Source organism: Oncorhynchus keta, chromosome 7 (genome assembly GCF_023373465.1).
Source record: "Oncorhynchus keta strain PuntledgeMale-10-30-2019 chromosome 7, Oket_V2, whole genome shotgun sequence".
NCBI classification, from domain to species: Eukaryota; Metazoa; Chordata; class Actinopteri; order Salmoniformes; family Salmonidae; genus Oncorhynchus; species Oncorhynchus keta.
Window position 1 is genome coordinate 38,750,556 of NC_068427.1, and position 26,865 is coordinate 38,777,420.

Consider the following 26,865-nt stretch of genomic DNA (forward strand, 5'->3'; position numbering starts at 1 on the left):
TACAATGACAACCATCACACCTTCAAGACACAAGTGCATGTACTTCCTTCAGTTCAAAAAGATGCCGGGGACTGATAGGGGCTGGTGTATATGTGACAATTGCATAGGAAGTATGCATGTGCTTTTACAATTGACTTACTTATTTCTCTCATGTCACTTTCATTTTCTACATTATACTGTATGTAGCGATGCACGTATGTCATTTTCTACAATATACTGTATGTAGCGATGCACGTATGTCATTTTCTACAATATACTGTATGTAGCGATGCACGTATGTCATTTTATACAATATACTGTATGTAGCGATGCACGTATGTCATTTTATACAATATACTGTATGTAGCGATGCACGTATGTCATTTTATACAATATACTGTATGTAGCGATGCACGTATGTCATTTTCTATTCATCTCACAATTAATTCATTACTGATTACTAAAATGATATAATGCTGATTTCTGATTTTGCTGAGACCAGAATGAATGTTTTTTTATCTTTTAATTTCCTCATATAATTGTTTGAATATTTGCCAAACCCTTCTACATCAAACATTTCTGTCCACCAGGGTTGACGTATCATGGTTATTACAATAATGGTTAAGAATTAATATCATATTATTTAGTTCTGATTGAGGTAATAAGTAAATTACCAAGTAGCATGAGCCTCGGCTAATGGGAGCCGGATCGGCTCATCGGAGCAGGAGCTAATCCTGTTTCTGTAGAATGAGGCAGCTTGATATACAAGTACACCTCCTGGACAGGACCCTAGTCTGCTGCAATCTATCTCTTTACTGCTGAGTGCCAAGCAGAGATGCATAGGGTCCAATCTTTGGTATTACTTGCCCAGTGATCACAAGTTGGATGATTGAAGTGATAGCTCAACTCATGTTGATGGTAATTATGGTCTTTATGTTTTGTTTTGTCTTTTAATACATAACTGCGTATTGTTTAAGGTGATTTTCTATATGTTCCTAGATGTGTGGTTTTCTTTATATGTGAAAATATATATTTTTAATTAACTATACTGGAATGTCTTTCTTTTTAGGCAGTCCCTTCGCACAAACCACGTTTGGTACCACTTTATAATAACTTTCATGAATCAGCCATTATAAATGTTTGTAAATATTTATATATGCTCATAAATATATTACAAATTACTTTAAATGCTTAATAATTGTATTTATTTATTACTAGTTTGTTAATGCTAGAGAACAGTGTTCAACTTATATTTTCTCAGTTATACTTTCCACTAATCTGCATTCCTGCAACATTAAGGCAGTTATATACAATTACAAATATTACATGACATTACATTCCTTCTATGCATGATGGTGTCATGCCTGACTCCTTAGACCAGGGCTTTTCTTTAACTATGTGTCGGGACCAAAAGTGGCCCCTGGGCATGTGAAAGGGGGCTCGTGAGTTATCAGAATACACTTATAATCACACACCGTTTTTATAAGTTTGGGTCGTTGGGGGGCGAATTGGGTCACAGGAGGACGGTGAATTTCTTATTTGGGTCTTGAGCTGGAAAAGTTTAAGAAGCCATTCCTTAGACAGTCACTTATGGTAGTTAAGGCCATTTGATTTCAGCCTCCGAAAGTCTAGTAGCCATAGTATTTTTTACAACTTTCTGTCACTGAAAACTGAAAACAGTGACCTCCAGATGAGTGGTGTATGTTTTCAGGTTTGAATGCAGTATGTGCCATAGTAAGTACTCTAATTTCAGGTTTTAATGCAGTAAGTGCCATAGTAAGTACTCTTATTGGTCAATATATGAGATACTGGATGCAAGGCCTTAACAAAGTGGTAGTTGATAATTGTTCGCACAAGTAATGACATGGCCTTCATTTAATCATTCTTGTTAGTGTCATTTTATATCAACTTAAAACCACATAGATACAGTGAACATTTAATGAATATTAGTTATTTCAATAATGAAAATGTAAACAAGTCAGAGATCATTCGTACACAAAGGGGTTAAAAATTCAACCATTTTAATAACTAAGCATGTATTTACAGCAAGTGCTTGAGCAGGATGGCTAAAAGTCAGTGACCCGTCTGAAAGAGCCTACAATGGCGCAGGTGGCACACCATTCACGGTATCTCCTGTACTCTCCGGTTCTCAGGAAGTACTGTCGACCCCGGTAGTTGGGATACTCGTAGAAGATCCAGAAGCCATTCATGATATTACAGGAGTAGATGTGGCGGTGGTGGAAACGATCAGACACACAGGGACAGTCATCCATGAATTCCATCATGTGACCACTGAAATCGGCCTTCTCGTAGATTCGCATCCTATATGAACCCCGGTACTGTGGAGCAAAAGAAAGAGCAATCAAAATGGCATCCAGTTGATACCGTACAGAGAGTAGATGGATAATATAATGGCAAGGTGGCATTAAATATCAAAATCCATTTCCTGGATAGTTCTAGGAAGCTCATGAATCTAAATCATAAAACAGAGATGATGTAGATAAAGATAAAGATAAATAAATGATGTTCTTATCCTTGCTCCAACTCTCTTGTCTTGATAATCATTTTCAGGTACCTTCCTATGTCTCAGTAAGACATCCATACCCAGTCAGAACTTACCATTGGAATCATACGACATGATCGGATACAGCTGCTGAAGCCCATCCAACGCTGGTAATCAGTATACTCTCCCCTCCTCATGTAATACTGGTGACCCATGTAGTTGGGGCGTTCATAGATCATAAAACAGCCACTATCCACCCTGATGGAGTTACAACGGCTGAAGTAGGAGTGCAGGTCTGTGCAGTCATTGCTGCACTCATAACTACGACCTTGGAAGTTCCTGTCCTCGTAAAATGTAATCTGCAAATCAAGAAATTCCAATGATAAATTTCACTTTGGGCTGATATAGGTGGGGTGGGACCCACTATACAGCATATACTGAGCACATTATATAGCAGACAAGGGAGTAAAATGGTCAGAGTTTACAGTTCAATAGCACAGGGAAAAAGTCCTACCTTGCCCATGGTCTCCGTTGGAGAGATTCCACATGTTTTCAGAGCTTTTTATACTACCTCTTGACAAACAAAGTATTGTTATTCAAATGCTCACATAGTTATAATTCAGGGTACTGGCACATGTTTTCCTTTTTGTTGGAGAACAACATTGGGTGAGAAATATGGATTTGTATTTGAAAAAACAGGATAAATAATTACTGGTTTGATGTTTTGACATGCATAGACAAAGGAAAAGACTAGTATGGTATCCACACGTCCAATAGACAATAGGTACAGAACAATATGGAACAGCCCTTTAGCATTAAATATGGTGCGTAACACTAGAGGTAGCCATTCAGGTCCTTGCTATCCTGGATCCTTGGGACGTCCCAACCCTGACTTTACCCCACTGAAGTTGACATTTAAAATGGTTAAGGTAGGGATTAAGGTCAGGGTTAGGTAAGGGTTATGGTTATGGTTATGGTTATGGTGAGGGTAAGGGTTAAGTTTAGGGTTCAGGGTAGGTACGTCCCAAGGATTCTGTATTGCACTAGCCTAGCCATTCACTATGCAATCTCATTTGAATTCTCAACCCATTTTATGCAAATGAGTACAGTCCAAAAAATGACATCCTGCTTGCAACACATGGAGTATTTACAGTACGTGATGTGTCAACATCCAATGTGTCATAGGCTACTTACTGAACATTAATCACAGCACCAACATGATTACGAACACATTTTACTACAACTACATTATTACCAACCACCACCACCACCTTTACCATTACTAGTGCACTTCTGCTCGCTGAAGTCAGAAGAATTCAAGTGAGTTTTACATTTTTTTTTGCCACATTCTAGCCTTTCTTCACTATCCATACCATAACTTACCATATCCACTGCCAAGGACAGTCCAAAACATCTTCCTTATTGGCCTGCTAAGCTAACGCTGTTCCCATGATCATCCTTGACTAATTACAGTTTGCTTTTACATGGTTAACAAACTATTTGTTTGTGTCATCCCTTTATCCCCAGAAATGCCAATCACCTCTGTGTTTACGTGTTTTGCATAAACATTAACAATGGCATTGTGCTGGAAAGCAGAATGTAATTTCATGACCATTACATGGCTCTCTAGTTAACGGTAGTTGGCTATGCTGTAGGCCTAGATCAATAACAGCCAAGAAATGAAGCAAAGTTTATATAAAATAGTTTTTTTTTATAACAGTCCATTCGATCATAGAATCTACTGATTATACATCGTTAAGTATACATGATACTGGACAATATAGAAACATTTGAGTTATTTTGGCAGGCTGATGGAAAGGTTAGTGAAAATGTACCCCATAACACTTTTAAAAACATTTTAATCACAAATAGTACCTGTGAAGTCCCGATCAAAAACATCAAACGCCATTTAATTATTCCTAAATGCTCATTGTTGTTCCATAGAAGGACTGCGAGTTCTACGGTGAAATCAGTATATGTTAGAACCTCGTAGTTCACAACTTTTAAAAAAAACTGTTGTTTAATGGGAATGTGGAGTTGAGGATAGAATATAAAATAATGTCTGACTTTAGGCTAAACCCAGTGGCCAAAGATGGATGAAATGCCGTCGTTGAAGTAGTTATAATTTAGTTAGGAAGGGTCCAGTTGTACCTCACCTCACAAGCCAAGGAAACTAGAAGAATGTCTAGTTATTGGCCATGTTTTGTTGTCGCCTGTAGTTAGTTCATCTGCCCATAACGAACTCATTCATAGACTGGGTTCTTGCACTGAACAAAGAAGTAGGAAACTTTTCCATCTCACTTCCTGAAGGCTGCCAGGACATTGCATTTTAGTCATTTAGTAGACACTCTTATCCAGAGCAACTTACAGGAGTAATTAAGAATAAAAATGTATTACATTTGTAAAGCAGTTTTTATTATAAAGAATCATCTCAAAGTGCATAAAAGAAAAAAGAAAAGAAAATCGTTTTTTTTTTTTACACAATTAAACAAATTGACACAAAGAACCCAGCTGACGCTAGGACAACAAGGAGCACAGCTCTCAACACAAAGCCTTCCTAAAGAGAAAGGTCTTTAGGCCCATTTTAAAGGAGCCCAGAGTCAGTGGTGCCCTCAGGTGGTCTGAGAGGGCATTCCAGAAGCTCTGAGCGGTCAAGCTGAATGCCCGATCCCTCAAGGAGCAGAGCTTGGTCCTGGGAGCGTGGAGGACCAGGCTACTCCTTGACCTGAGGTTGGGGTTATGAAGGAAGAGCAGTTCTTTGAGATAAGGAGTGGCATTGCCATGAAAACACTGGAAAGTCTGCAGGAGGTTTTGGAATTTAATCTGGAATGAGAAAGGGAGCCTGTGCAGAGATGCCAGGAAGGTGGGGATGTGATGGTATTTCCGCACTCTCATCAGGATCCTGGCAACCAATTCGGGTTAAGTGCATTGCTCAAGGGTACATCAACATATTTTTCACCTCGTCGGCTTAGGGATTCAAACCAGTGATCTTTCAGTTACTGGCCCAATGCTCTTAACCACTAGGCTACCTGTAGCCCGGATGGCTGTACATAAATGATTGTGTGACCTAAACAGTATTTATCTTATACATTACTTTTGGAACTTCTTCGTGAGCATTGTTGAATGTTAGGATCTGTCATGTCTTGACCCACATCTTATTGATTTACTAATTGACTGTGAAACAAGATTACTTTACTTTTGGAACTTCTACATGAACATTGTTGAATGTTAGGATCTGTCATGTCTTGTCTTACCCCACATCTTATTGATTTATTACTTGGCTTTATGTTAGGGCTAAAAAGTGTGTCAATATGTGGTACCGCTACAAAGACTATAAGTGGAGCAGAGAGTCAGTTTGGTTTATTGGCATGCTAAGGAATTCTCAAGATAACTCACATTAGGTAGTCGCTTGATGAAGACAAAATGCAGGGTAAGAAATATTGTCCTTATAAATATTGAGATATTGCCTTACAGTTAACTCAGCATTTGCTCATTAACTCAGATATTGCTCATTAAACTCAGCATCTAACCAGAGAATGATCTGGTTCCTTCATATGGTTTTAATTTCCTTGGTTATGTTACAGTATATCCTTATTATGAATTATGATATATCTTTATCTTATTTGCATTCTTGAAAATAATCCTATATAATCCTAATCCTATATTCATATATCATTAAATATGCCATGTAAATAAGATCATAAGAACAAAACTGCTTTATAAAAGTCTGATTCTCATCTTTCAGCAATAGCAGGTACAACAACTACAGACCAGTATCCCTTCTCTCTTTTCTCTCCAAAACTCTTGAGCGTGCAGTCCTTGGCCAGCTCTACCGCTATCTCTCTCAGAATGACCTTCTTGATCCAAATCAGTCAGGTTTCAAGACTAGTCATTCAACTGAGACTGCTCTTCTCTGTATCACGGAGGCGCTCCGCACTGCTAAAGCTAACTCTCTCTCCTCTGCTCTCATCCTTCTAGACCTATCGGCTGCCTTCGATACTGTGAACCATCAGATCCTCCTCTCCACCCTCTCCGAGTTGGGCATCTCCGGCGCGGCCCACGCTTGGATTGCGTTCTACCTGACAGGTCGCTCCTACCAGGTGGCATGGCGAGAATCTGTCTGCGCTCTCACCACTGGTGTCCCCCAGGGCTCTGTTCTAGGCCCTCTCTTATTCTCGCTATACACCAAGTCACTTGGCTCTGTCATAACCTCACATGGTCTCTCCTATCATTGCTATGCAGACGACACACAATTAATCTTCTCCTTTCCCCCTTCTGATGACCAGGTGGCGAATCGCATCTCTGCATGTCTGGCAGACATATCAGTGTGGATGACGGATCACCACCTCAAGCTGAACCTCAGCAAGACGGAGCTCCTCTTCCTCCCGGGGAAGGACTGCCCGTTCCATGATCTCGCCATCACGGTTGACAACTCCATTGTGTCCTCCTCCCAGAGCGCTAAGAACCTTGGCGTGATCCTGGACAACACCCTGTCGCTCTCAACTAACATCAAGGCGGTGTCCCGTTCCTGTAGGTTCATGCTCTACAACATCCGCAGAGTACGACCCTGCCTCACACAGGAAGCGGCGCAGGTCCTAATCCAGGCACTTGTCATCTCCCGTCTTGATTACTGCAACTCGCTGTTGGCTGGGCTCCCTGCCTGTGCCATTAAACCCCTACAACTCATCCAGAACGCCGCAGCCCGTCTGGTGTTCAACCTTCCCAAGTTCTCTCACGTCACCCCGCTCCTCCGCTCTCTCCACTGGCTTCCAGTTGAAGCTCGCATCCGCTACAAGACCATGGTGCTTGCCTACGGAGCTGTGAGGGGAACGGCACCTCAGTACCTCCAGGCTCTGATCAGGCCCTACACCCAAACAAGGGCACTGCGTTCATCCACCTCTGGCCTGCTCGCCTCCCTACCACTGAGGAAGTACAGTTCCCGCTCAGCCCAGTCAAAACTGTTCGCTGCTCTGGCCCCCCAATGGTGGAACAAACTCCCTCACGACGCCAGGACAGCGGAGTCAATCACCACCTTCCGGAGACACCTGAAACCCCACCTCTTCAAGGAATACCTAGGATAGGGTAAGTAATCCTTCTCACCCCCCTAAAAGATTTAGATGCACTATTGTAAAGTGGCTGTTCCACTGGATGTCATAAGGTGTATGCACCAATTTGTAAGTCGCTCTGGATAAGAGCGTCTGCTAAATGACTTAAATGTAAATGTTAAATGTACAGAGAAAGCAAAGGTAGTAATTAACATATATCTACATTCTGGTCTGTACAATTAGCATTAATATTCATATTCATATTTAATATGTATATTAATAAATAATAATTGTATTCCAGTAGGACAATGTGACTGCAACTATGAATGTGAATGTAGGATTTACAGGTGCACTCACCGTTATTGATGTGATGCCTCAAATTCACTACGTTCTCCAGTCAGAACTACTGCATAGAGTCTACTTCTTTTAGCATCATGGTATGGATAAATTCAACCACAATACATGAACATCTGGCTAATCCCTTATGGGCCCCAAAACAGGGAGAGAGCGGCTCACGCTTTGTCTGCTTGCATTATTTTGCCAATAAATGCATTTTTCTCACATATAATGTGGGGTTTAGTGATCAATCTGTACTTTTTGACATGAGTTATCAGAACAAACAAATATTCTAGTAATGATTAGGTGTTTTGATATCCAACATGGAACATAAATGGTTGTGGTGCTGTAATTATTTGTGTAGGATTTAGATATCCAGAGCCTACTGTAGAACAAGATCAATTATATATCTCAAATGCTCTACCAATAAACGTATTTAGACTGTGTAAAGAGGTTTATTGAACTTTGTGTGAATTGTCACCAGTGAGGGACTCAAGCAATGGGATTGAGTTTTGAGAATATACCAATCTCAATGAAAAGATGAGAAGAAACAGAAAAGGTTTTTGATTAGGAATCAAAGTTTATTGTGGACAGAGTGACAGTTGATAGTTTAAAATGGCGCTGTGGTTTAGTTGAAGTCGGTGATCCTTCTGAGGGAGCCGATCTTGGGGTTCTGGCCTCCCCAGTCGCTGAACCTCCTGTACTCACCGGGCCTCACATAGTACTGCCTTCCCTTGTAGTTGGGCTGGTCGTACATCAGCCAGTGGCCGTCCATCACGTTGCAGGAGTTGATGTCGGACATACGGAAACGGTCCTGGACGTTGGGGCAGTCGTCGCTCAGCTCGTTCATCTGGCCGCCCATGTCAGGACGATCGTACATTCTCATTTTGTAGTTGCCGCGATGCTGTAACGGAATCAAACAGGTGTTATATAGTCATTACATAGTTATTACATAGTTACTGCATAGTTACTACATGGTTACTGCATAGTTATTACATAGTTACTACATGGTTACTGCATAGTTATTACATAGTTACTACATGGTTACTGCATAGTTATTACATAGTTACTACATGGTTACTGCATAGTTATTACATAGTTACTACATTGTTACTGCATAGTTATTACATAGTCATTACATAGTTACATGGTCATTACATAGATATTATATGGTTTCTGTATACTCAATTTGTATATTTCTTACATTTAATTAAATATAATGGTACATTTAGAGGTAAATGTTGCTGAGGCTTTCGTTGAAATTTAGATGTATGTTATATTCAACAAATGTATGACTGATTTATCTCATGGCAGCTACATGTTATATGCAGGTAGCTCATTTACGCACATCCTAGTAAATCAAAATGAATCAATAAAATAAATGTAAATATAATTGCAGTATTCAAATGTATCTGGTTATGACTTTGGCTCGACTATAAAGAATAGAAAATGTATGCCAGATATTTAAATCATTCAGTGAAAAACAATGACTTTCCTTCAGCTTAGTGTGTTGTGAAAAGGGTTATGACATGTAATGTTTCAAATGGTATATAACTGGAAGAGTAGCTGCTGCCTTGGCAACTGTACAACTGCAGATGCATTTCAAACCTTGTTACTCACCATGGGGATCATACGGCAGGACCTGATGCAGTCGTTGATGCCAATCATTCGCTGGTTATCGGGGTACTCTCCCCTCCTCACGAAGTACTGGTTTCCCATGTAGTTAGGGCGCTCGTAGACCATGAAGCAGCCGCTCTCAACCCTGAGGGAGTTGCAGCGGTTGAAGTAGGAGTGCAGGTCGGCACAGTCGCTGTTACACTCATGAGAGCGACCCTGGAAGTTCCTGTCCTCGTAGAAGATTATCTGCAAACAATCACATCACAGAATATCATTATCTCTAAAATGACAGGACTACTAAACTGCATGAGATCTGTCTGCTAAACTGGTTGTATTATCTGATCTATTTGTAGAAACTGTGCATGTAAAACTAAGGGGAAATTGAAATATTGAAATATTGTAAAATATCATTGTAAAATTGTTTAGATTTCATCTGAAAAGTTGTAAAACCATGGACTTCTATCTTACCTTTCCCATAGTCATGTTGGCGGTGGATGGGGGTGACAGCTCAGTGCTCAATGTCCCTCAGTTCAGCACTGTCTTTTATTTAAAAAAATAACACACACAGGGCAGCTGTGTGATTGCACAGCATAAAGTATTGTCATTCAAATATATCCCTCAGTCATGGTGATGATGTTTCAATGGTGGGGGTCTGTTGATGTATGAATGGCCGTGTGTAACCAGTTATTGTTCTATCCCTCATGTTCATCACAATTCTCCCAAAACACTACTGTATACCAGTCTGATACACTCACTGCACTGCATCAGCAAAAAACCTATCAACGCCATATTCATTATACAGTCGTTGTCAGCTACAGTACATGTTAGAGAGCCAATACACGGGCCACGAAATTAACAAATAATACTATTTGTATGAACTTAGCCTAGTTTATGCATCTTTGTAGAATAAACACATGGTAATTATCAATTTACAGTAGCATAAAGGGTTCTCCTGTGGGGACAATACTTAATTTCTAAGAGTGTATCATTGGTCAAGAATAGGCCCAGAGACTTGCTACCATCATGTGATCAAATGATATAGTCATCATTGATAAGTATTGGTCTATTCAATAGGTTTGTCAATATTACTTTATTACGTTTTTCAAGAATCTAATCAAATGAACATGCCACATCAATGAAAGGCATTTTAACATTGTGAACATTGTTTTTGTCTGAAGATATTCCAATTTGAAAGTATCATTTTTGACTGTAGGCTTTGTAATAAGTTTCCTCTTCTAGGTATTTGTTAAATCCCATCATGTTGTTCAGGTTTGTTTCGACATCTTCTCTAATTAAATTTGTACTTTCTCAATCCTTTTATGTTTGTGTTTTATACCAAGAACAGGAAATGAGATGATCCATTCATGTGCAGTGAGGGTGGGGTATACAATCTCTTAACTTGAGTGATTGTATCACTCAAATGATTGCAAGATGGCTTTATGAGATTTTGTATATCCTATCACTGAGCCTGATGTCCGGGGTGAATATTCAAAGAGTTATTGTCCCACCATGACTCCTGGCTAGCCGCAGAGGAGCTGGCCACAACGTTCAATTAATTGAGAGCAGGGTATGTTCAGTAGTACATGATTGATTGAATGGAACCTCTTTCTGACCCATTTTCTGATTTTCCTGCACCAAAAAAGGGTGCTATCTAGAACCTAAAAGGATTCTTCGGCTATCCCCGTAGGAGAACCCTTTGAAGAACCCTTTTTGGTTCCAGGTAGAACCCTTTTGGGTTCAATGTATGAAAAAGGGTTTTTACCTGGAACTGAAAAGGGTTCTCCTATGGGGATAGCTGAAGAACCCTTTTGGAACCCTTTTGGAACCCTCAGCAGTGTGGGGGAGGGCTTCTCCATCTGCCCTTCCTTCTATCTTCTCTCCTCCTGCTACTCCCAAATCATCAAGGTCTCAGCAGTGTGGGGAGGGCTTCTCCATCTGCCCTTCCTTCTATCTTCTCTCCTCCTGCTACTCCCAAACCATCAAGGTCTCAGCAGTGTGTGGAGGGCTTCTCCGTCTGCCCTTCCTTCTATCTTCTTTCCTCATGCTACTCCCAAACCGTCAAGGTCTCAGCAGTGGGGAGAGGACTTCTCCGTCTGCCCTTCCTTCTATCTGTCTGTCGCTCTTTCTTATAACAGTCAGTATCAAATATGGGTTCTGTTTCCGAATATTGATTATATGTCTCCCTGTCTGAACTCATGGATTTTTTGTCTATGGTAGTAATCCCTAAGAATATTAATAGTTTGATTAAGTTTATCTCGATACTCTCAATGATCCTGGATCCCCGCAGATGTCATATATCCCTGTCCTGTTGGCTCAGAATATGTCCTTAATACTTAACATAAGTCTATTATTATTAAACTTATTCTTGCTAACTTTATAACCTTATTCAACAACAAAATATAATAATACTATCATATCAATTTCACAGCCTTGTTGTGTTAAATTTATTACACTGCATTCAACAACAGCTAAGGGAAAATAAAATGTTGCTAGATTACTAAACATTACTTAAGTCAAACTAGTGGGAGTTTCCAAATAACCTTAAGACAGTTTTTTATTAACCCACCTTCGCCCCATTTTTAACCCATCATTCTCCATGAGAGTATTGTATAAAAAATACTACTACTGCTCAAAAGATAAAACAATAGCATAATCAGATCAAAATCACTACTCTGAACCTCCACAAAGAAAAATGATTGTACCCTTATGGCCATAGGAAGAGAGACTTAAGGAAGTCTACTCTTTGTCGAAGGCTATGCCCTTTCTTCCTTCTCATTGGTTCAAATTACAAATATGTCAAAGAACTATAAACTCCATCATAATTATCAACTACACAAATGACCTTAAAATCAGTATCACAAATGAACTTAAATTCATTATCCAAATGGCCCTGATCAGACCACAAAGGAAAGCCATCATAGAGGTCAAAAGTCATACCATCCCTTCAAAGAAGTGTTTCTTACTATATTAGACAAATTAAAGAAAAACCGTCAAACATTTTCTACAGGTTCCCGGAACATTCCCGTATCAAAATAATTTAATTAAAACTCAGAAAATAAAACTTCTAAAATTCCATGTGTGTGTGTACCCTTTAACTTCTTATGGCTGCAGGGGCAGTATTGAGTAGCTTGGATGAAAGGTGCCCAGAGGTGCCCAGAGTAAACGGCCTGCTCCTCGATCCCAGTTGCTAACATACTGTATGCATATTATTATTAGTATTGCATAGAAAACACTCTGAAGTTTCTAAAACTTTTTGAATGATGTCTGTGAGTATAACAGAATGCATATGGAAGGCAAAAACATGACAAGAAATCCAAACAGGAAGTGGGTTCCATGGCTTTTCTACAGACAATGGAATTCTCCGGTTGGAACATTATTGAAGATTTATGATAAAAACATCCTAAAGATTGATTCTATACTTAGTTTGAAATGTTTCTACGACCTGTAATATAACGTTTTAAACTTTTCGCCCAACGTTCGGCTGGACCTGCACGAGCGTTTGGATTTGTGTACCTAACGCCCTAACAAAAGTGGACATAAATCATGGACATTATCGAACAAATCAAATCAAACATTTATTGTGGAACTAGGATTACTGGGAGTGCATTCTGATAAAGATCCTCAAAGATAAGGGAATATTTATAATGTTATTTACATTTACATTTAAGTCATTTAGCAGACGCTCTTATCCAGAGCGACCTACAAATTATTTCTGATTTCTTTTGACTCCAACATGGCGGATATTTTTAGATTATTGCATGGTTTGCTTTTTCCGTAAAGTTTTTAAAAATCTGACACAGCGGTTGCATTAAGGAGATGTAATATCTATAATTCCATGTGTAACACTTGTATTATCATCAATATTTATGATGAGTATTTCTGTCAAATTGATGTGGCTATGCAAAATCACTGGATGTTTTTGGGACTAGTGAACGTAACGCGCCAATGTAAACTCAGATTTCGTTCTATAAATATGGACTTTATCAAACAAAACACACATGTATTGTGTAACATGAAGTCCTATGAGTGTCATCTGATGAAGATCATCAAAGGTTAGTGATTCATTTTATCTCTATTTGTGCTTTTTGTGACTCCTCTCTTTGGCTGGAAAATGGCTGTATTTTTCTGTGAGTTGGTGGTGCTTTTGCTGTAAAGCCTATTTGAAATCGGACCCTGTGGTGGGATTAACAACAAGATTACCTTTAAAACGGTATAAAATACATGTATGTTTGAGGAATTTTAATTATGAGATTTCTGTTGTTTTGAATTTGGCGCCCTGCACTTTCACTGGCTGTTGTCATAGCGATCCCGTTAATGGGATTGCAGCCCTAAGATTAAGATATCGTAGCTCTAGAAAAATGGAAATCTCCTCAACCCCAAAGGCAACTCCTAGGTTAAAAACAAACAAAACATTTCCAGGCCTTTTCAATTTGGTAGAAATATGCCTCTATCTCACTTGATCCCTCCAAGATTTACAGCCCCAGAAAACATTCCAAAGAGAGACAATGAAACACTTCTTTCCCAGAAAAAAAACACAACCACTTGGTCAGCATTTCATTATACTAGACCAATTCAGAAACCCAAACGTTGACTACAACAATAATAATGATAATTCCATTGTACTCCCTCCAATCATTAGTTTATAACTTCCTCAATGGTTATATGTACTTAATTGAACATGCGCTACCCTTGGATACAATACTGTTTTTCAAATCTAGGAAATTCCTCTAATTAACATATTACTGATTTTGTCCCAGGCCTGCTTTACAACATTAAAACCCATTCATTCAAAGTGCTTGATAGGAAGCCCCATAGCCATCACTGTTACATTCTCAAAAAGTTTGAGCTCCTGAATTGGAAAAATGTTATCCAATACACTGACGCGTGTCTTGTTTTCAAATTTCTAAATGTCCAGGCTCCCCTCCACTCAGTACTTTTGTTAACCTCTCTGGGATCGTTCGGGACGCTAGCGTCCCAACTCGCCAACAGCCAGTGAAATTTGCCGGGCGCCACTAGTGATATGATAACACACTGGGGGGTTGGTACTTAGAGGAAACCACTAGTGATATGATAACACTGGGGGGTTGATACTTGAACGAGCCCATCATTGCAAACAGGTGGTAGGGCAAGGTAAAGGGATGAATGATGTTGCTCTGTGGGAACAGACAAAGTCTTAAAGCCTTAATATAAAAATCTATCTGATAGCTGATTAATGTCTGATACTTCAGTGATTCATACAGTTTGTACATACAGAGTAGCACTGCATGACACCAGTGCAGCACATATCATTACAGACCAGATAACACTGCACTGAGGCTGATGGCCTACTAACTACATGTTCAGTCAACACATATAATTATATTTTACACCCCTTATACTCTGTTCCCACACAGATATGTCTAGGCTGTAGGATTAGGCTATATGTCTAGACTGTAGGATTAGACTGTCCCGAGCTGCCCCTAAGTCCGGTGGGGTCATTTAGTAGGGTCGCCATGGTTAGGAGGCCACGGAAGCAGACAAGGTGGTGGACTAAAACTATGGTGAAGTGGGGGCCACGTCCAGCACCAGAGCCGCCACCGCGGACAGATGCCCACCCAGACCCTCCCCAATAGGTTCAGGTTTTGCGGCCGGAGTCCGCACCTTGGGGGAGGGGGGGGGGGTACTGTCACACCCTGACCATAGTTTGCTTTGTATGTTTCTATGTTTTGTTTGGTCAGGGTGTGATCTGAGTGGGCATTCTATGTTACATGTCTAGTTTGTCTATTTCTATGTTTGGCCTGATATGGTTCTCAATCAGAGGCAGGTGTTAGTCGTTGTCTCTGCCTGGGAACCATATTTAGGTAGCCTGTTTGGTGTTGGGTTTTGTGGGTGATTGTTCCTGTCTCTGTGTTTTGCACCAGATAGGGCTGTTTTTGGTTTTCCACGTTTATTGTTTTGTAGTGTTCGTGTTTATCTTTTTTTTTTATTAAACATGAATCAATATAACCACGCTGCGTTTTGGTCCGCCTCTCCTTCACCACAAGAAAACCTTTACAACTAGGCTGTAAAATTAGGATATACTAGGCTGTAAAATTAGGATATACTAGGCTGTAAAATTGGGATATACAAGGCTGTAAAATTAGGATATACAAGGCTGTAAAATTAGGCTATACAAGGCTGTAAAATTAGGATATACAAGGCTGTAAAATTAGGCTATACAAGGCTGTAAAATTAGGATATACAAGGCTGTAAAATTAGGCTATACAAGGCTGTAAAATTAGGATATACAAGGCTGTAAAATTAGGATATACTAGGCTGTAAAATTAGGATATGTAAAATTAGTCTATTTCTATGGGATATACAAGGCTGTAAAATTAGATATGTAAAATTAGGATATACAAGGCTGTAAAATTAGGATATACAAGGCTGTAAAATTAGAATATACAAGGCTGTAAAATTAGGATATACAAGGCTGTAAAATTAGAATATACAAGGCTGTAAAATTAGGATATACAAGGCTGTAAAATTAGGATATACAAGGCTGTAAAATTAGAATATACAAGGCTGTAAAATTAGGATATACAAGGCTGTAAAATTAGGATATACAAGGCTGTAAAATTAGGCTATACAAGGCTGTAAAATTAGAATATACAAGGCTGTAAAATTAGGCTATACAAGGCTGTAAAATTAGGATATACAAGGCTGTAAAATTAGGCTATACAAGGCTGTAAAATTAGGATATACAAGGCTGTAAAATTAGGATATACTAGGCTGTAAAATTAGGATATACAAGGCTGTAAAATTAGAATATACAAGGCTGTAAAATTAGGATATACAAGGCTGTAAAATTAGGCTATACAAGGCTGTAAAATTAGGATATACAAGGCTGTAAAATTAGAATATACAAGGCTGTAAAATTAGGATATACAAGGCTGTAAAATTAGGCTATACAAGGCTGTAAAATTAGGCTATACAAGGCTGTAAAATTAGGCTATACAAGGCTGTAAAATTAGGCTACACAAGGCTGTAAAATTAGGCTATACAAGGCTGTAAAATTAGGCTATACAAGGCTGTAAAATTAGGATATACAAGGCTGTAAAATTAGGATATACAAGGCTGTAAAATTAGAATATACAAGGCTGTAAAATTAGGCTATACAAGGCTGTAAGATTAGGCTATTTAAAAAAAAAACTTTATTTAACTAGGCAGGTCAGTTAAAAACAAATTCTTATTTTCAATGACGGCCTAGGAACAGTGGATTAACTGCCTGTTCAGGGGCAGAACGACAGATTTGTACCTTGTCAGCTCGGGGATTTGAACTTGCAACCTTACAGTTATACTAGGCTATACGATTCGGCTATACTAGGCTATACGATTAGGCTATACTAGGCTATACGATTAGGCTATACGATTCGGCTATACTAGGCTATACGATTAGGCTATACTAGGCAACAAGATTAGGCTATTCTAGGCTATAAGATTAGGCTATACGATTCGGCTATAATAGGCTATACGACACACCCAAGAATAGCAGTACTACTCCAAATAGCAGTGTAGCACAAATTCACAAACAACCTTTCAAGTAAACCCTAAACCCCCCCCCTGTCTGTAGGAAGGCTGTGTACAGTAGAGGCAGAGGGGAGCAGACATAAAACCACGATCCTCTCAGCTGAACTACTCTGAATAATTCAAACAGGGTCTCCCAGTCAGTAACTCCAACATCACGGGTCCAGATTATGTTAGAAACAAAAGGAGAGGTGCATTGGTCATCACTTAACCATAATATGATACAGCCATACAGTGAATTAGCTGGATGGTACAGTCTGTCACCTAAGGATGAGTTGAACAACCATGCAATAGCTAATTGACCCAAGTCATTAAAAAACATTATCAAACTATACATCTACATGTTGGCTTATTGAAGTATTAATTCCTTCATTAATATAATAAAAGGGGGTGCTAAATCAACAAAGGACATTTAAAATATATATTTTAAAACAGGGGGAAACAAGTACTAGAAACATCTCTAATAATAAATGAAATAACATTTCCATCAGTCAACTAACAGACATGAAGGCTCTCCAAACTGTGTTCCTTTTCTATAGTTTTTTCTTCTTGTTCTCTTTAAAAATGGGAGAACACAGGAACTTAGTGTCTGAGAACTTATCTCCACGTCTCATTTTGCTGAAAGAAGAACATTCAATAATCAAGTTATTGATTATTACGTAGCACGTTGATATGAGATAAGAATGAGTGTTTTGGATTCTGTTCTCCAATAAGCCCCCATGTATGAGACTAAGCAAGCTACGCTTGGTTGCTTGTACAGAGCAGTTCCCACCAGTTGATGGGTGGCTCCTTGTAGCTAACAACAGCTCCTTGTTTACCGGTCTGATCAGTCTCTTTATTATTAGTACGGTTGGTGTGAGCCATAACTTCAACCCACTCTTCTTAATCTACAGCAACCTTGTGAGCAGAAGAAGCAACCGTTTTAGGGCTGGAGGCTGGAGTGCCAAATCAAATCTCATTGGTGCAGGTAACATCAAAGGATTCCCACGGAGTCCTCTCGTCCGTGAGCAGCTCCCTCAGGTTCTCACGTACTGCCTCACCGCTGTGACCATCAGGCTGTGTGGGTCTCAGCAGTCGATACATTAGTTGTCCAGCTGTTTGACACAATCATCCTGGAATCAGGAAAAACTTAGGCCTTGCCATTTCTGCTGGATTCATTAAAACTAGTCTCTGCTTATGGTGTTATGGCCCTGGTTGGACTGGTGCTTAAAGCTGCTGCCTTTGAAGTCTGGACTGAGGGCCTCAAAATGTAGACATACTTTCATAAGCTCCACTGGTGTCCTCAGTGGCAGAGTGTGTGACGACTTGCAACACGTTGGGCTCCGCCACCGGCTGCACTTCTGCATTTTGTGATGCAATAGCTCCATATGTACTACCCTGGCTCTCCATAGCCTCACTGGACAAAGAATAACCTCCACCCTGAGACAGCGACCACTTAGTGTTGCTACTTTTCATTCTCTTTTTCCTCTGCTTCACAGGGGAACCAGAGTCCTCCATCTTTCCATTCTTCTTCTTTGATTTGGCACTCTGCTCTTTCCTGGCTTTCTTGGTCTTTTGCTCCGCAGCAACTGTAGGGGGGTCATCTGAGTCCAATGGGGGCGTTTACTCCTCAACACACAAGCCTTTTAGGATCCTCAGAATATTCTGCAGGTTTCCTGGGTTGCCAACCATGCACGTTTAGAGGCGGCCTGAGTTTCTTGAACTACAGAGTCTGTAGTCTTGCGCCCAGCAGCTAGACAATGATCTGGGTCTGTGAGATGCTCCACTATGCTTACATCCCTGACCGTTTGTTTGTTCTTCAGTGACAAGGTCATACACTGTACTAGGAGTGGACTTCTGCTTTTCTGCCCAAGCATCAAATAAAATACAATGTTATTGGTCACATACACATATTTAGCAAATGTTATTGCGGGTGTAGCTAAATCCTTGTGTTCCTAGCTCCAACAGTGCAGTAATATCTAGCAATTCGCAACAATACACACAACTCTAAAGTAAAAGAATGGGTTTAAAATATATATAAATATTAGGACGAGCAATGTTGGAGAGCCATTGACTAAAACACAGTAAAATAGAATACAGTGTACTGTATACATGAGTAAATGAGTAAAGCAGTATTTAAACATTATTCAAGTGACCAGTGATTCCATGTCTATGTAAATAGGGCAGCAGCCTATAAGGTGCAGGGTTGAGTAATAGGGTGGTTGCCGGCTACTGATGGCTATTTAACAGTCTGATGTCTTTCAATCTCTCGGTCCCAGCTTTGAATGCATTGTCTAATATTGTACTATTCGCGGAGGAGCTGTCCCTGTTCACCGAGACTACAAACGTCCCCTTCACTGTGGAAGGTCTCTTAATGCTCCGGGCTGTGGACTGTCTCGCAGCACTGGAAGAGCTGCATGTGTCCCTGGATTCAGGCAGTGTGCCATCCATGTCTACATAGGCTGTGCACCCTTTAGTAGAATGAGACTCCTCTTCCATGATAGACCGAGACAGAATGAATGCATCATCTTCTGCCTCAATATGCAATTCATGGTCCACCATGACAGGCTGTGCTTTAGTCTTACTGCTTTCTCTGAATGCTTTCTTGCCCTTTCTAAATGTGGGCTCATTTGAAATCACAATATGTGATATCACAAAAGTCTTTCGACCTTTAGTTTTAGTGTCCTTGTCCTCTGCTGCATCTACGACCAATGGGTTTGCCCTGTCTAATTTAAATACAGAGTTCTGAGCTTCAGGCTAATCGAAAAAGTAATCATGAAATGGGTCAGGTGAGACACTACGATGGGATTTGGACTGGAGAGGGACTCTACAAAAGTTGTTCTTGGGTCAAAAGTTTTTGTAACGTTTTTGTGTTGTTTTATGGGATTCTCTGGTGGGTTTTCTTTGTTTGGTGATGTGTGAGGAGACATGAGTCCTTCTGCAGACAGCAGGTGGTTCTGTCTCTCTGGCTGAGTTCTTTATGGCACCCTCTTCTCTGTGTTCTACATTCTCCACTGTAGGGTTGTCCATGTGTCGTGGCGTTGTGGAAGACATCGCATCTTCACCTCTAGATTCTCACCAACCCGGCCCCTGTCCTTATTTCCAACCTTTGCTAATAGACAAGGGATTTTTGTCTTCAGCTCTTTCGGCCTTTTCGTTTTCTTGGGCTTTGTCTCCACTGTGACGATTTCAGCAGTGTTGTCCCCAGTAGCTATCTCCATCTCTGTGTCATTGTTGATGGTGGTCTTCTCAGCTTCTCCAATGGTGGTCTTCTTTGCAAGCTCCAATGTGGTCTCCATCTTTAAGCTGTTTGGATGATCCAAAACTTTATCAGCACCAGAGGGCTGTAGATTATTAGTTGTGGAGACAATGGAGGGCAAGACTGCTGGGATAGAGTCAAGTCCAGTGTTGAAATAAATCCTTGACCTCTCATCATTTAGGCTACTGAACTATTGGGATGTTCTCTTTTGGGATGATTTCAAAGTATTGTCCACTGGCTGCTCCATCTTATTCATGCTGTCTGTAAGATAATAATACATGTGAGTTCTTAAAATGGTCAATAACCAGACGTGGATGTCGATTAAGTAGACCCCTGCACCTCTCTGATTTAGAGGAGTTGGGTTAAATGCAGAAGACACATTTCAGATGAAGGCATTCAGTTGTACAATGGACTAGGTATCCCCCTTTCCTTTTCCCTTAATGCTGAAAGACGACTTACATTTTCATCAGAGTAGAAGTCCACAGCCTGTTCATTAGAACAGAGGTCCACAGCCCTTTCATTAGAACAGAGGTCCACAGCCCTTTCATTAGAACAGAGGTCCACAGCCTGTTCATTAGAACAGAGGTCCACAGCCCTTTCATTAGAGCAGAGGTCCACAGCCCTTTCATTAGAGCAGAGGTCCACAGCCCTTTCATTAGAACAGAGGTCCACAGCCCTTTCATTAGAACAGAGGTCCACAGCCCTTTCATTAGAGCAGAGGTCCACGGCCCTTTCATTAGAGCAGAGGTCCACGGCCCTTTGATTAGAGCAGAGGTCCACAGCCCTTTCATTAGAACAGAGGTCCACAGCCCTTTCATTAGAACAGGGATCCACAGCCCTTTCCAAGGGATCCAAAGTTTTGCATTGGAGGCCTTTCAAGATGAGAATCTGTAAAAGGATATATGAAGTTCACTTGTCAACAATGACCATGATTGTATGTCATAAACTAGCACTGAAGTCTGTGATAAAATAGATTGATACTGTTACGAAGAGCACCTCTAAATAAGTGACCCATTTATGAGCCAAATTTAGATCACACTATTTCTTATTCAAAGTGATGGGCTCGGAATCCCTCTCTAACCCACCAGCTGGTTGTGCTTGAGTCTGCAAATACAGTGTGTGCATTGCGCAGTTTCGGGCATTCCCCTTTTATTCACTATAAAACACATCATACTGTTACTTGTGTACAGTGATAGACTGTATCATTCATAAAATAATCATGCTTTCCACTGTGTTTAAAATTAGTCAAAAAAGGTTTGGTCTTTGTTTATGCAGCCCGTCTATACTCATCTGTTGTGTTTGGTAATGGGCCCATGGACTGTATACTATAAAGAACAGGTACAAACCACTCAACAGTCAATAGTTGAAAGCACGGACTCATTAACCCATATGACTCATTTCCTTTGAGGCAGTCAAGGATGACTATGAACTGAGTTCACGTGACAGTCACATAGCAAAAGGTTGCGAAGTATCATGGTTGTATTATAGAAGGGCTGACTGGAAGAGTTATTGTTTAGAATTCATTCACTCTTTGAAGTCAATTGAGAGACAGCTGTCATAGATATGGACTCTGTGCGCTCCTGGCTCCGGGCCTTCAACAACAGAATAGCCAGGCCCAGGTTGGTTATATTTGCCTTAACTCAAGCAATGCTCTGAATAAACTAATTTATTTCACAATTAAAGGGAGCTAACAATGTTCCACCAGTAACAGACTCAGCTATACTAAAGTTTCCGCACTAATGTAAATGTTTTCTGAAAGTGCTTGAAATAATCTTCATGTGAATTGATGAAGTCGTTAGAATTGAGAAAGTGAAACTAGTGTTTTATAGATGGTTGTGGATGCACCACAGTCCATTGTGAATGTTTGTCAACTAAGAGAAAGTGGATTTTTTTGTGGCGTTCATTACAACTGTGATAAACTGCACTGCTCAAATAGCATGGAAGTCAAAGAAATTGGATATTATTGTGGCTGCTGCAGTAAAGTATCTGGGGTTTCAGGAATTCACAGCCAGTGGTGGAAGAGTACCCGATTGTCATACTTGAGTAAAAGTAAAGATACCTTAATAGAAAATAACTCAAGTAAAAGGGAAAGTCACCCAGTAAAATACTACTTGAGTAAAAGTATCAAAAGTACATGTAATTGCAAAAATATACTTAAGTATAAGTCATTTCAAATTGCTTATATTAATTAAACCAGACGGCACAATTTTTTTGTTTTGTATTTATTTACGGATAGTCAGGGACACACTCCAACACTCAGATATAATTTACAATCGAATCATTTGTGTTTAGTGATTCCGCCAGATCAGAGGCAGTAGGGATGGCCAGGGATGATTTGCCGCTCTCCCAGGCTCCTGAGTCTGTGTAGGGATCAGACATGGATTATTGATTTTAACCATAGAGGCAAGAAGCATGTTGAGTGATAACGTGGTAGTCAGTATAATTTGAGTATTTTTATCCACATAATTTTTGTATTTTGGGATCTGTTATTTTCATTCCGCCGTAAAACACAACAAAGAAGAAGAAGTGGGCGCAGCCTTGTCTCGTGATCACAACAGTTCAATCGACCCTCGACTCGTCCTGTCTGGCTCGGGGGTCACTTGTGCTTTTGGAAAGATAGGGTACCTACTCCACTTCGCAGGAATTTACCTCATTAACTGTATTCTTACAGGGATGTACAAGGAGTCCAACACACAGGTAATTTGTGTTATTTTTGGGAAATTCAGTTCTGAGCGTTCACTTCTCCTTCAGTTATCTAACTTCGGTGGGCCTACTATCTTGCTAGCTAGCTCACTGATTCGCCAGGCACATGTAATCAGAAAGCTGGCTAGCGAGATGTACAGTACCCCATCCATAGACGCTAACATTATTGGGCAAGCTTTAGATTCTGTTCGGCTACTACTGTAGCTATCCGAGTAATTAAGTTAATAGATGTTGATCTGCATGGTACTTCTTTGCAGTGGTTATTGTTGGGTTTATTTATGTTTGTCTTCTTGCATGGGGATGATAACAAACGTTAGTTAGTTGTTACGACAGGTGTTAACGTTACTTTTAACAATAGTCAGTTAGGTAGCAGTATTAGCAATACGCTAACAGTATGGCTATGTAGCTAGTTTATACACATTATCATAGTTGCCTCCTAAACTGAAGCAGTGTGAGGTTGAACGCGGCATGTGTATAACTACAACCAGGTATCAAGTCGGACATGTCAGAGTTTCCTAGTTCTGACTAGTATGTGAACGCGGCATTAGCTTTCTCAGCTGTCATTATCGGTCTTACCGTTAGTGGTCACATGCCATGGTGGAAAACATACGAGTGAGGTTGTCATTTTCCTCCGGTCCATCCCTCCACAAGTGGTAACGTTGCTACTTATTTTACTGCTGTTAAGAGCAACCGTTTATCTTTGTTTGATGACGAAAACAGCAAAAGTCAAATACTACTATTATTGCAAGTACAAATTCCGTTGTTTTTATCAAACAGTATTTTTTTGTTGTCTAATTTGCATGTTCTGAATTTATGCAGTGATACGTTCCTCAGCTCAGTGGTAGTTGATGCTTGTTGTTGACTTAACTTGAATAGGACAAATGATCAACTAAGTAGGCTAGTCTAAATCACGTGTTCTTGCCTTTGAACACCATTACTTGAAGAGAGAAATATACATTGGACGACTAGGTTTGACTTTGACAGTATACAGAAATAACCATGTTGTACTGTATTTACACTCAACCAGATATAAACTGGTGTTGGTTTGCATTCGTGGATCGTGGTACGGTCGCCTGCAGTTGTAGTCTTGTCCATCAATGCTACTGTTTGCAAGGACCGTAAGGACTACTCTCAAATAGCCTTGTTCAGTTCAATATTCTCTACTTTTTATAGTACTCTAAATACCCAAATTCATGTTGTTACGTTCAAAACAATACAACATACAAATTGTTGACACCATTCAAAACAATGAAGATTTGGATCTTTAAAGCCAGTTATCTCCTAATCACCTTTTTGCAGATAGAACCTTAGAACCAAGCTCTAGAAGTGTCAAAAGCTCAGCAAAAATATAATAAATTCTATTCTATCCCACTTTATTCCCTTTCTGCTTATAGGCTAATGCCTCTCTCTGCCTTCCTTCCTGTTTGCTCTGTTACAAAGTAGGGGGAGAGTGTGCCTCCTGTGAGGGTAAGCCTGAGAAACATGCGGTTCACAACACAACCACTACTACTCTGGGCCGTTTTGCACTCAATCAGTTCCTTAGTATTATGTTCTACCTAGTAAGCTATAGGTGTAATTCCATCAAACCAGCATTGCTGTATATTTGCAGTCACTTCTTTTCCATGGTCAAATAAAATCACAATGTTTTTGAGTACTGTAGTTTATAAACAAAGTTTATGCATAATATGCTGTTGCTGTGACAGATTCAATTGAAGTCGAGCATAAGTGGTGAAGTTGTTTCACTGCACTAGAAGATGGAACATAATTTCATGGGGAATAGTAAGAACAGTAGTTCTGTTTATGGGGTTGGTTCACAAGAAAATGACTTAAATGGGTATGATGATAAGTGTCATAAAAGGAGAACCCGAGGAACTGAACGCTGAATAGCTGAGGTCAGCTTCAAACGAACAACTCACAGCCCAGTTAAACTACTGATTACAAGACTTATTTAGAACAAACCACAGGTAAAACTTTGATCAAAAGTAATGGTTTGAATATCAATGAAATTGTAGCCTTGTCGTGATGTGTGTGCCCGCAGGAGGCCTTTTGCCTTTTTGTAGGCCGTCATTGTAAATAAGAACGTGTTCTTAACTGACTTGCCTAGTTAAATAAAGGTTTAAATTAAAAATACAAAGTCAAGTAGGCAATGGCACTGTTTAGGCCTAGTTGTTTAGACCTAGTTGTTTAGGCCTAGTTGTTTAGGCCTAGTTGTTTAGGCCTAGTTGTTATCACACGATCAAGCAGAGGATCACCATGACCACAATGTTCTGGTCTCACCAAGAGATCATTTGTCTTTCCAACAGGAGCAGTGACATGGAGGCTGAGGACAAATCCTCCTCCTCTAGGCTGGATTGCAGTGTGAAGCCTCCCATCTCCCCTGGCAGCCCATCTCACCTGACACATTTCAAACCCCTGACTCCAGAGCAGGACGAGCCTCCGCTCCGATCAGCCTACAGCTCCTTCGTCAACCTGTTCCGCTTCAATAAAGGTCATTTACCAAGGTCACACACACACACAGATTGTTTTGAGATGGTTGACTTGACAGTGTTTTGAAATGTTCATCTTCTAGTAAGCTGATGCATTACGATGAAGAGACAAGACAAAGTGACTGAGTCAGAGTCCAGCAAATTCTCTATTAACCACGAGGAAGTTTATTAATAACTTAATGTTGTTTTGTCACACTGCTCTTCTTGTTATTTCTCATTCTGTGGAGTAGCCTATAGCAGCCTCTAATTTGCAGTACTGTACAGTCAAGGCTCATGTACTGTCCCCTAGAATGCAGGGAAAGTTACTTCTGTAGCCTTGACTACCAGCCTGGTTTAGTCAGAATTACTTTGAGGAAGCAGAATGGAACGGAATGCAGCCCAGATCAGAACCCATGTCTTGTGAGGTAATGTGATAGAATGTTGTCTAGGTGCCAGGAGGGGGCCTTTCAACCACGTGGGCCATCATGTGTCTCCCTCTCTTCAGGCCCTGCCCTCACTGGCAGGCCCCTCACCAAGGCAACAGAGCTCTGCTCACATACCAGAGCTTGGAGCATTTAAATATTCGGTCCTGCTTTATTTGAAGTGCAATTTATGAAGGCTTCATAAAACATTCATATAGGCTTCATAAGCAATACATAGATGCTTCACAAATCATCTATAATCTTATATCATGCTCTATAAAGATTCATAATGTGGCATAACTGTGTGACATAACCATCCATTTATTTGTTCACATTTGTTCATCTTTTATATGGCATGAAATACAGTTATAGATGATTTGTGACCCATGTATGCAGTGGTATTGAAGCCTTCATAAGATGCACTTCAAATAAAACAGGACCAAATATTCTATGCACAGTATTCATATTCTTTAAATTTCTCTGTTATTATAAGATAATTGGTGATTCAATTCTGATTGGATTAGAATAGAGAGCCTGTTCTTGACAGCAACAGCAATGTGTACAGTCGCCGTGTTTCGCTGCTCTTATTAGACACAACATACTCCCGAGTGGCCAGCAGTCTAAGGCACTGCATCTCAGTCATTATAGACACCCTGGTTCGAATCCAGGCTGTATCACAACCGGCCATGATTGGGAGTCCCATCGTGCGGTGCACAACTGGCCCAGCGTTGTCCAGGTTTGGCCGGTTAGGCAGTCATTGTAAATAAGAATTTGTTCTTAACTGACTTGCCTAGTTAAATAAAGGTTAAATGTCAGTTTTATATATATTTTTTAAAACACTAAAATATTCCTTTTATTTAAAGTGACCTTTGTATGGCTAAAATAGGAGTACCGACTTAACACAACAAAGGTTGTTTTTGGATAAGAATGTACTACAGATGTATAAAGCATTGTCATGTTTGTAGTATGGCATTTTATAAAGACTCCAAATGTCATACTAAAGTACACCGCT

At 40.0% G+C, this 26,865-nt stretch overlaps 3 protein-coding genes across 12 annotated transcripts in view; 1 reads left to right on the forward strand and 2 right to left on the reverse strand.

The window, feature by feature from the left end:
• Positions 1 to 1,983: 1,983 nt before the first annotated feature.
• Positions 1,984 to 3,135, reverse strand: LOC118386527 (gamma-crystallin M2-like). Its single transcript, XM_035774247.2, has 3 exons — positions 2,997 to 3,135; positions 2,599 to 2,841; positions 1,984 to 2,318 (listed from the first exon to the last, which is right to left on the reverse strand). The coding sequence occupies exons 1-3, from the start codon at positions 3,003 to 3,005 to the stop codon at positions 2,046 to 2,048; spliced, it is 525 nt and encodes a 174-aa protein (XP_035630140.1). The 5' UTR covers positions 3,006 to 3,135; the 3' UTR covers positions 1,984 to 2,045.
• A 5,287-nt stretch (positions 3,136 to 8,422) lies between these two features.
• LOC118386528 (gamma-crystallin M2-like) lies at positions 8,423 to 10,086 on the reverse strand. The gene is made up of 3 exons (XM_035774248.1): positions 9,949 to 10,086; positions 9,484 to 9,726; positions 8,423 to 8,767 (listed from the first exon to the last, which is right to left on the reverse strand). Exons 1-3 carry the CDS (start codon positions 9,961 to 9,963, stop codon positions 8,492 to 8,494), a joined length of 534 nt encoding a protein of 177 aa, XP_035630141.1. The 5' UTR covers positions 9,964 to 10,086; the 3' UTR covers positions 8,423 to 8,491.
• An 11,652-nt stretch (positions 10,087 to 21,738) lies between these two features.
• Positions 21,739 to 26,865, forward strand: part of LOC118386357 (1-phosphatidylinositol 3-phosphate 5-kinase-like) — a 35,481-nt gene continuing 30,354 nt past the window's right edge. For 4 of the 10 annotated variants that reach the window (XR_008139942.1, XM_052522803.1, XM_052522804.1 and 1 more), the window contains exons 1-2: positions 21,739 to 21,882; positions 25,270 to 25,454. Coding sequence is in view for 9 of the 10 variants with exons in the window: in XM_052522803.1 (XP_052378763.1) it covers positions 21,827 to 21,882; positions 25,270 to 25,454 (241 nt within the window). In the remaining variant the exon portion in view is untranslated. Of the gene's footprint in view, positions 21,883 to 22,610; positions 22,961 to 23,602; positions 23,620 to 25,247; positions 25,455 to 26,865 lie in introns of those variants that run through there. The other 6 variants (XM_052522809.1, XM_052522811.1, XM_052522810.1 and 3 more) reach the window with 4 other exon arrangements.

What these genes read in the sequence shown, in the direction of transcription:
- LOC118386528 (XM_035774248.1), bottom strand. An exon ending in CCTGCCGTATGATCCCCATG is followed by an intron (nt 8,768 to 9,483) that starts GTGAGTAACAAG and finishes ATTCCGTTACAG; the next exon opens with CATCGCGGCAACTACAAAAT.
- LOC118386527 (XM_035774247.2), bottom strand. An exon ending in CATGTCGTATGATTCCAATG is followed by an intron (nt 2,319 to 2,598) that starts GTAAGTTCTGAC and finishes TTTGCTCCACAG; the next exon opens with TACCGGGGTTCATATAGGAT.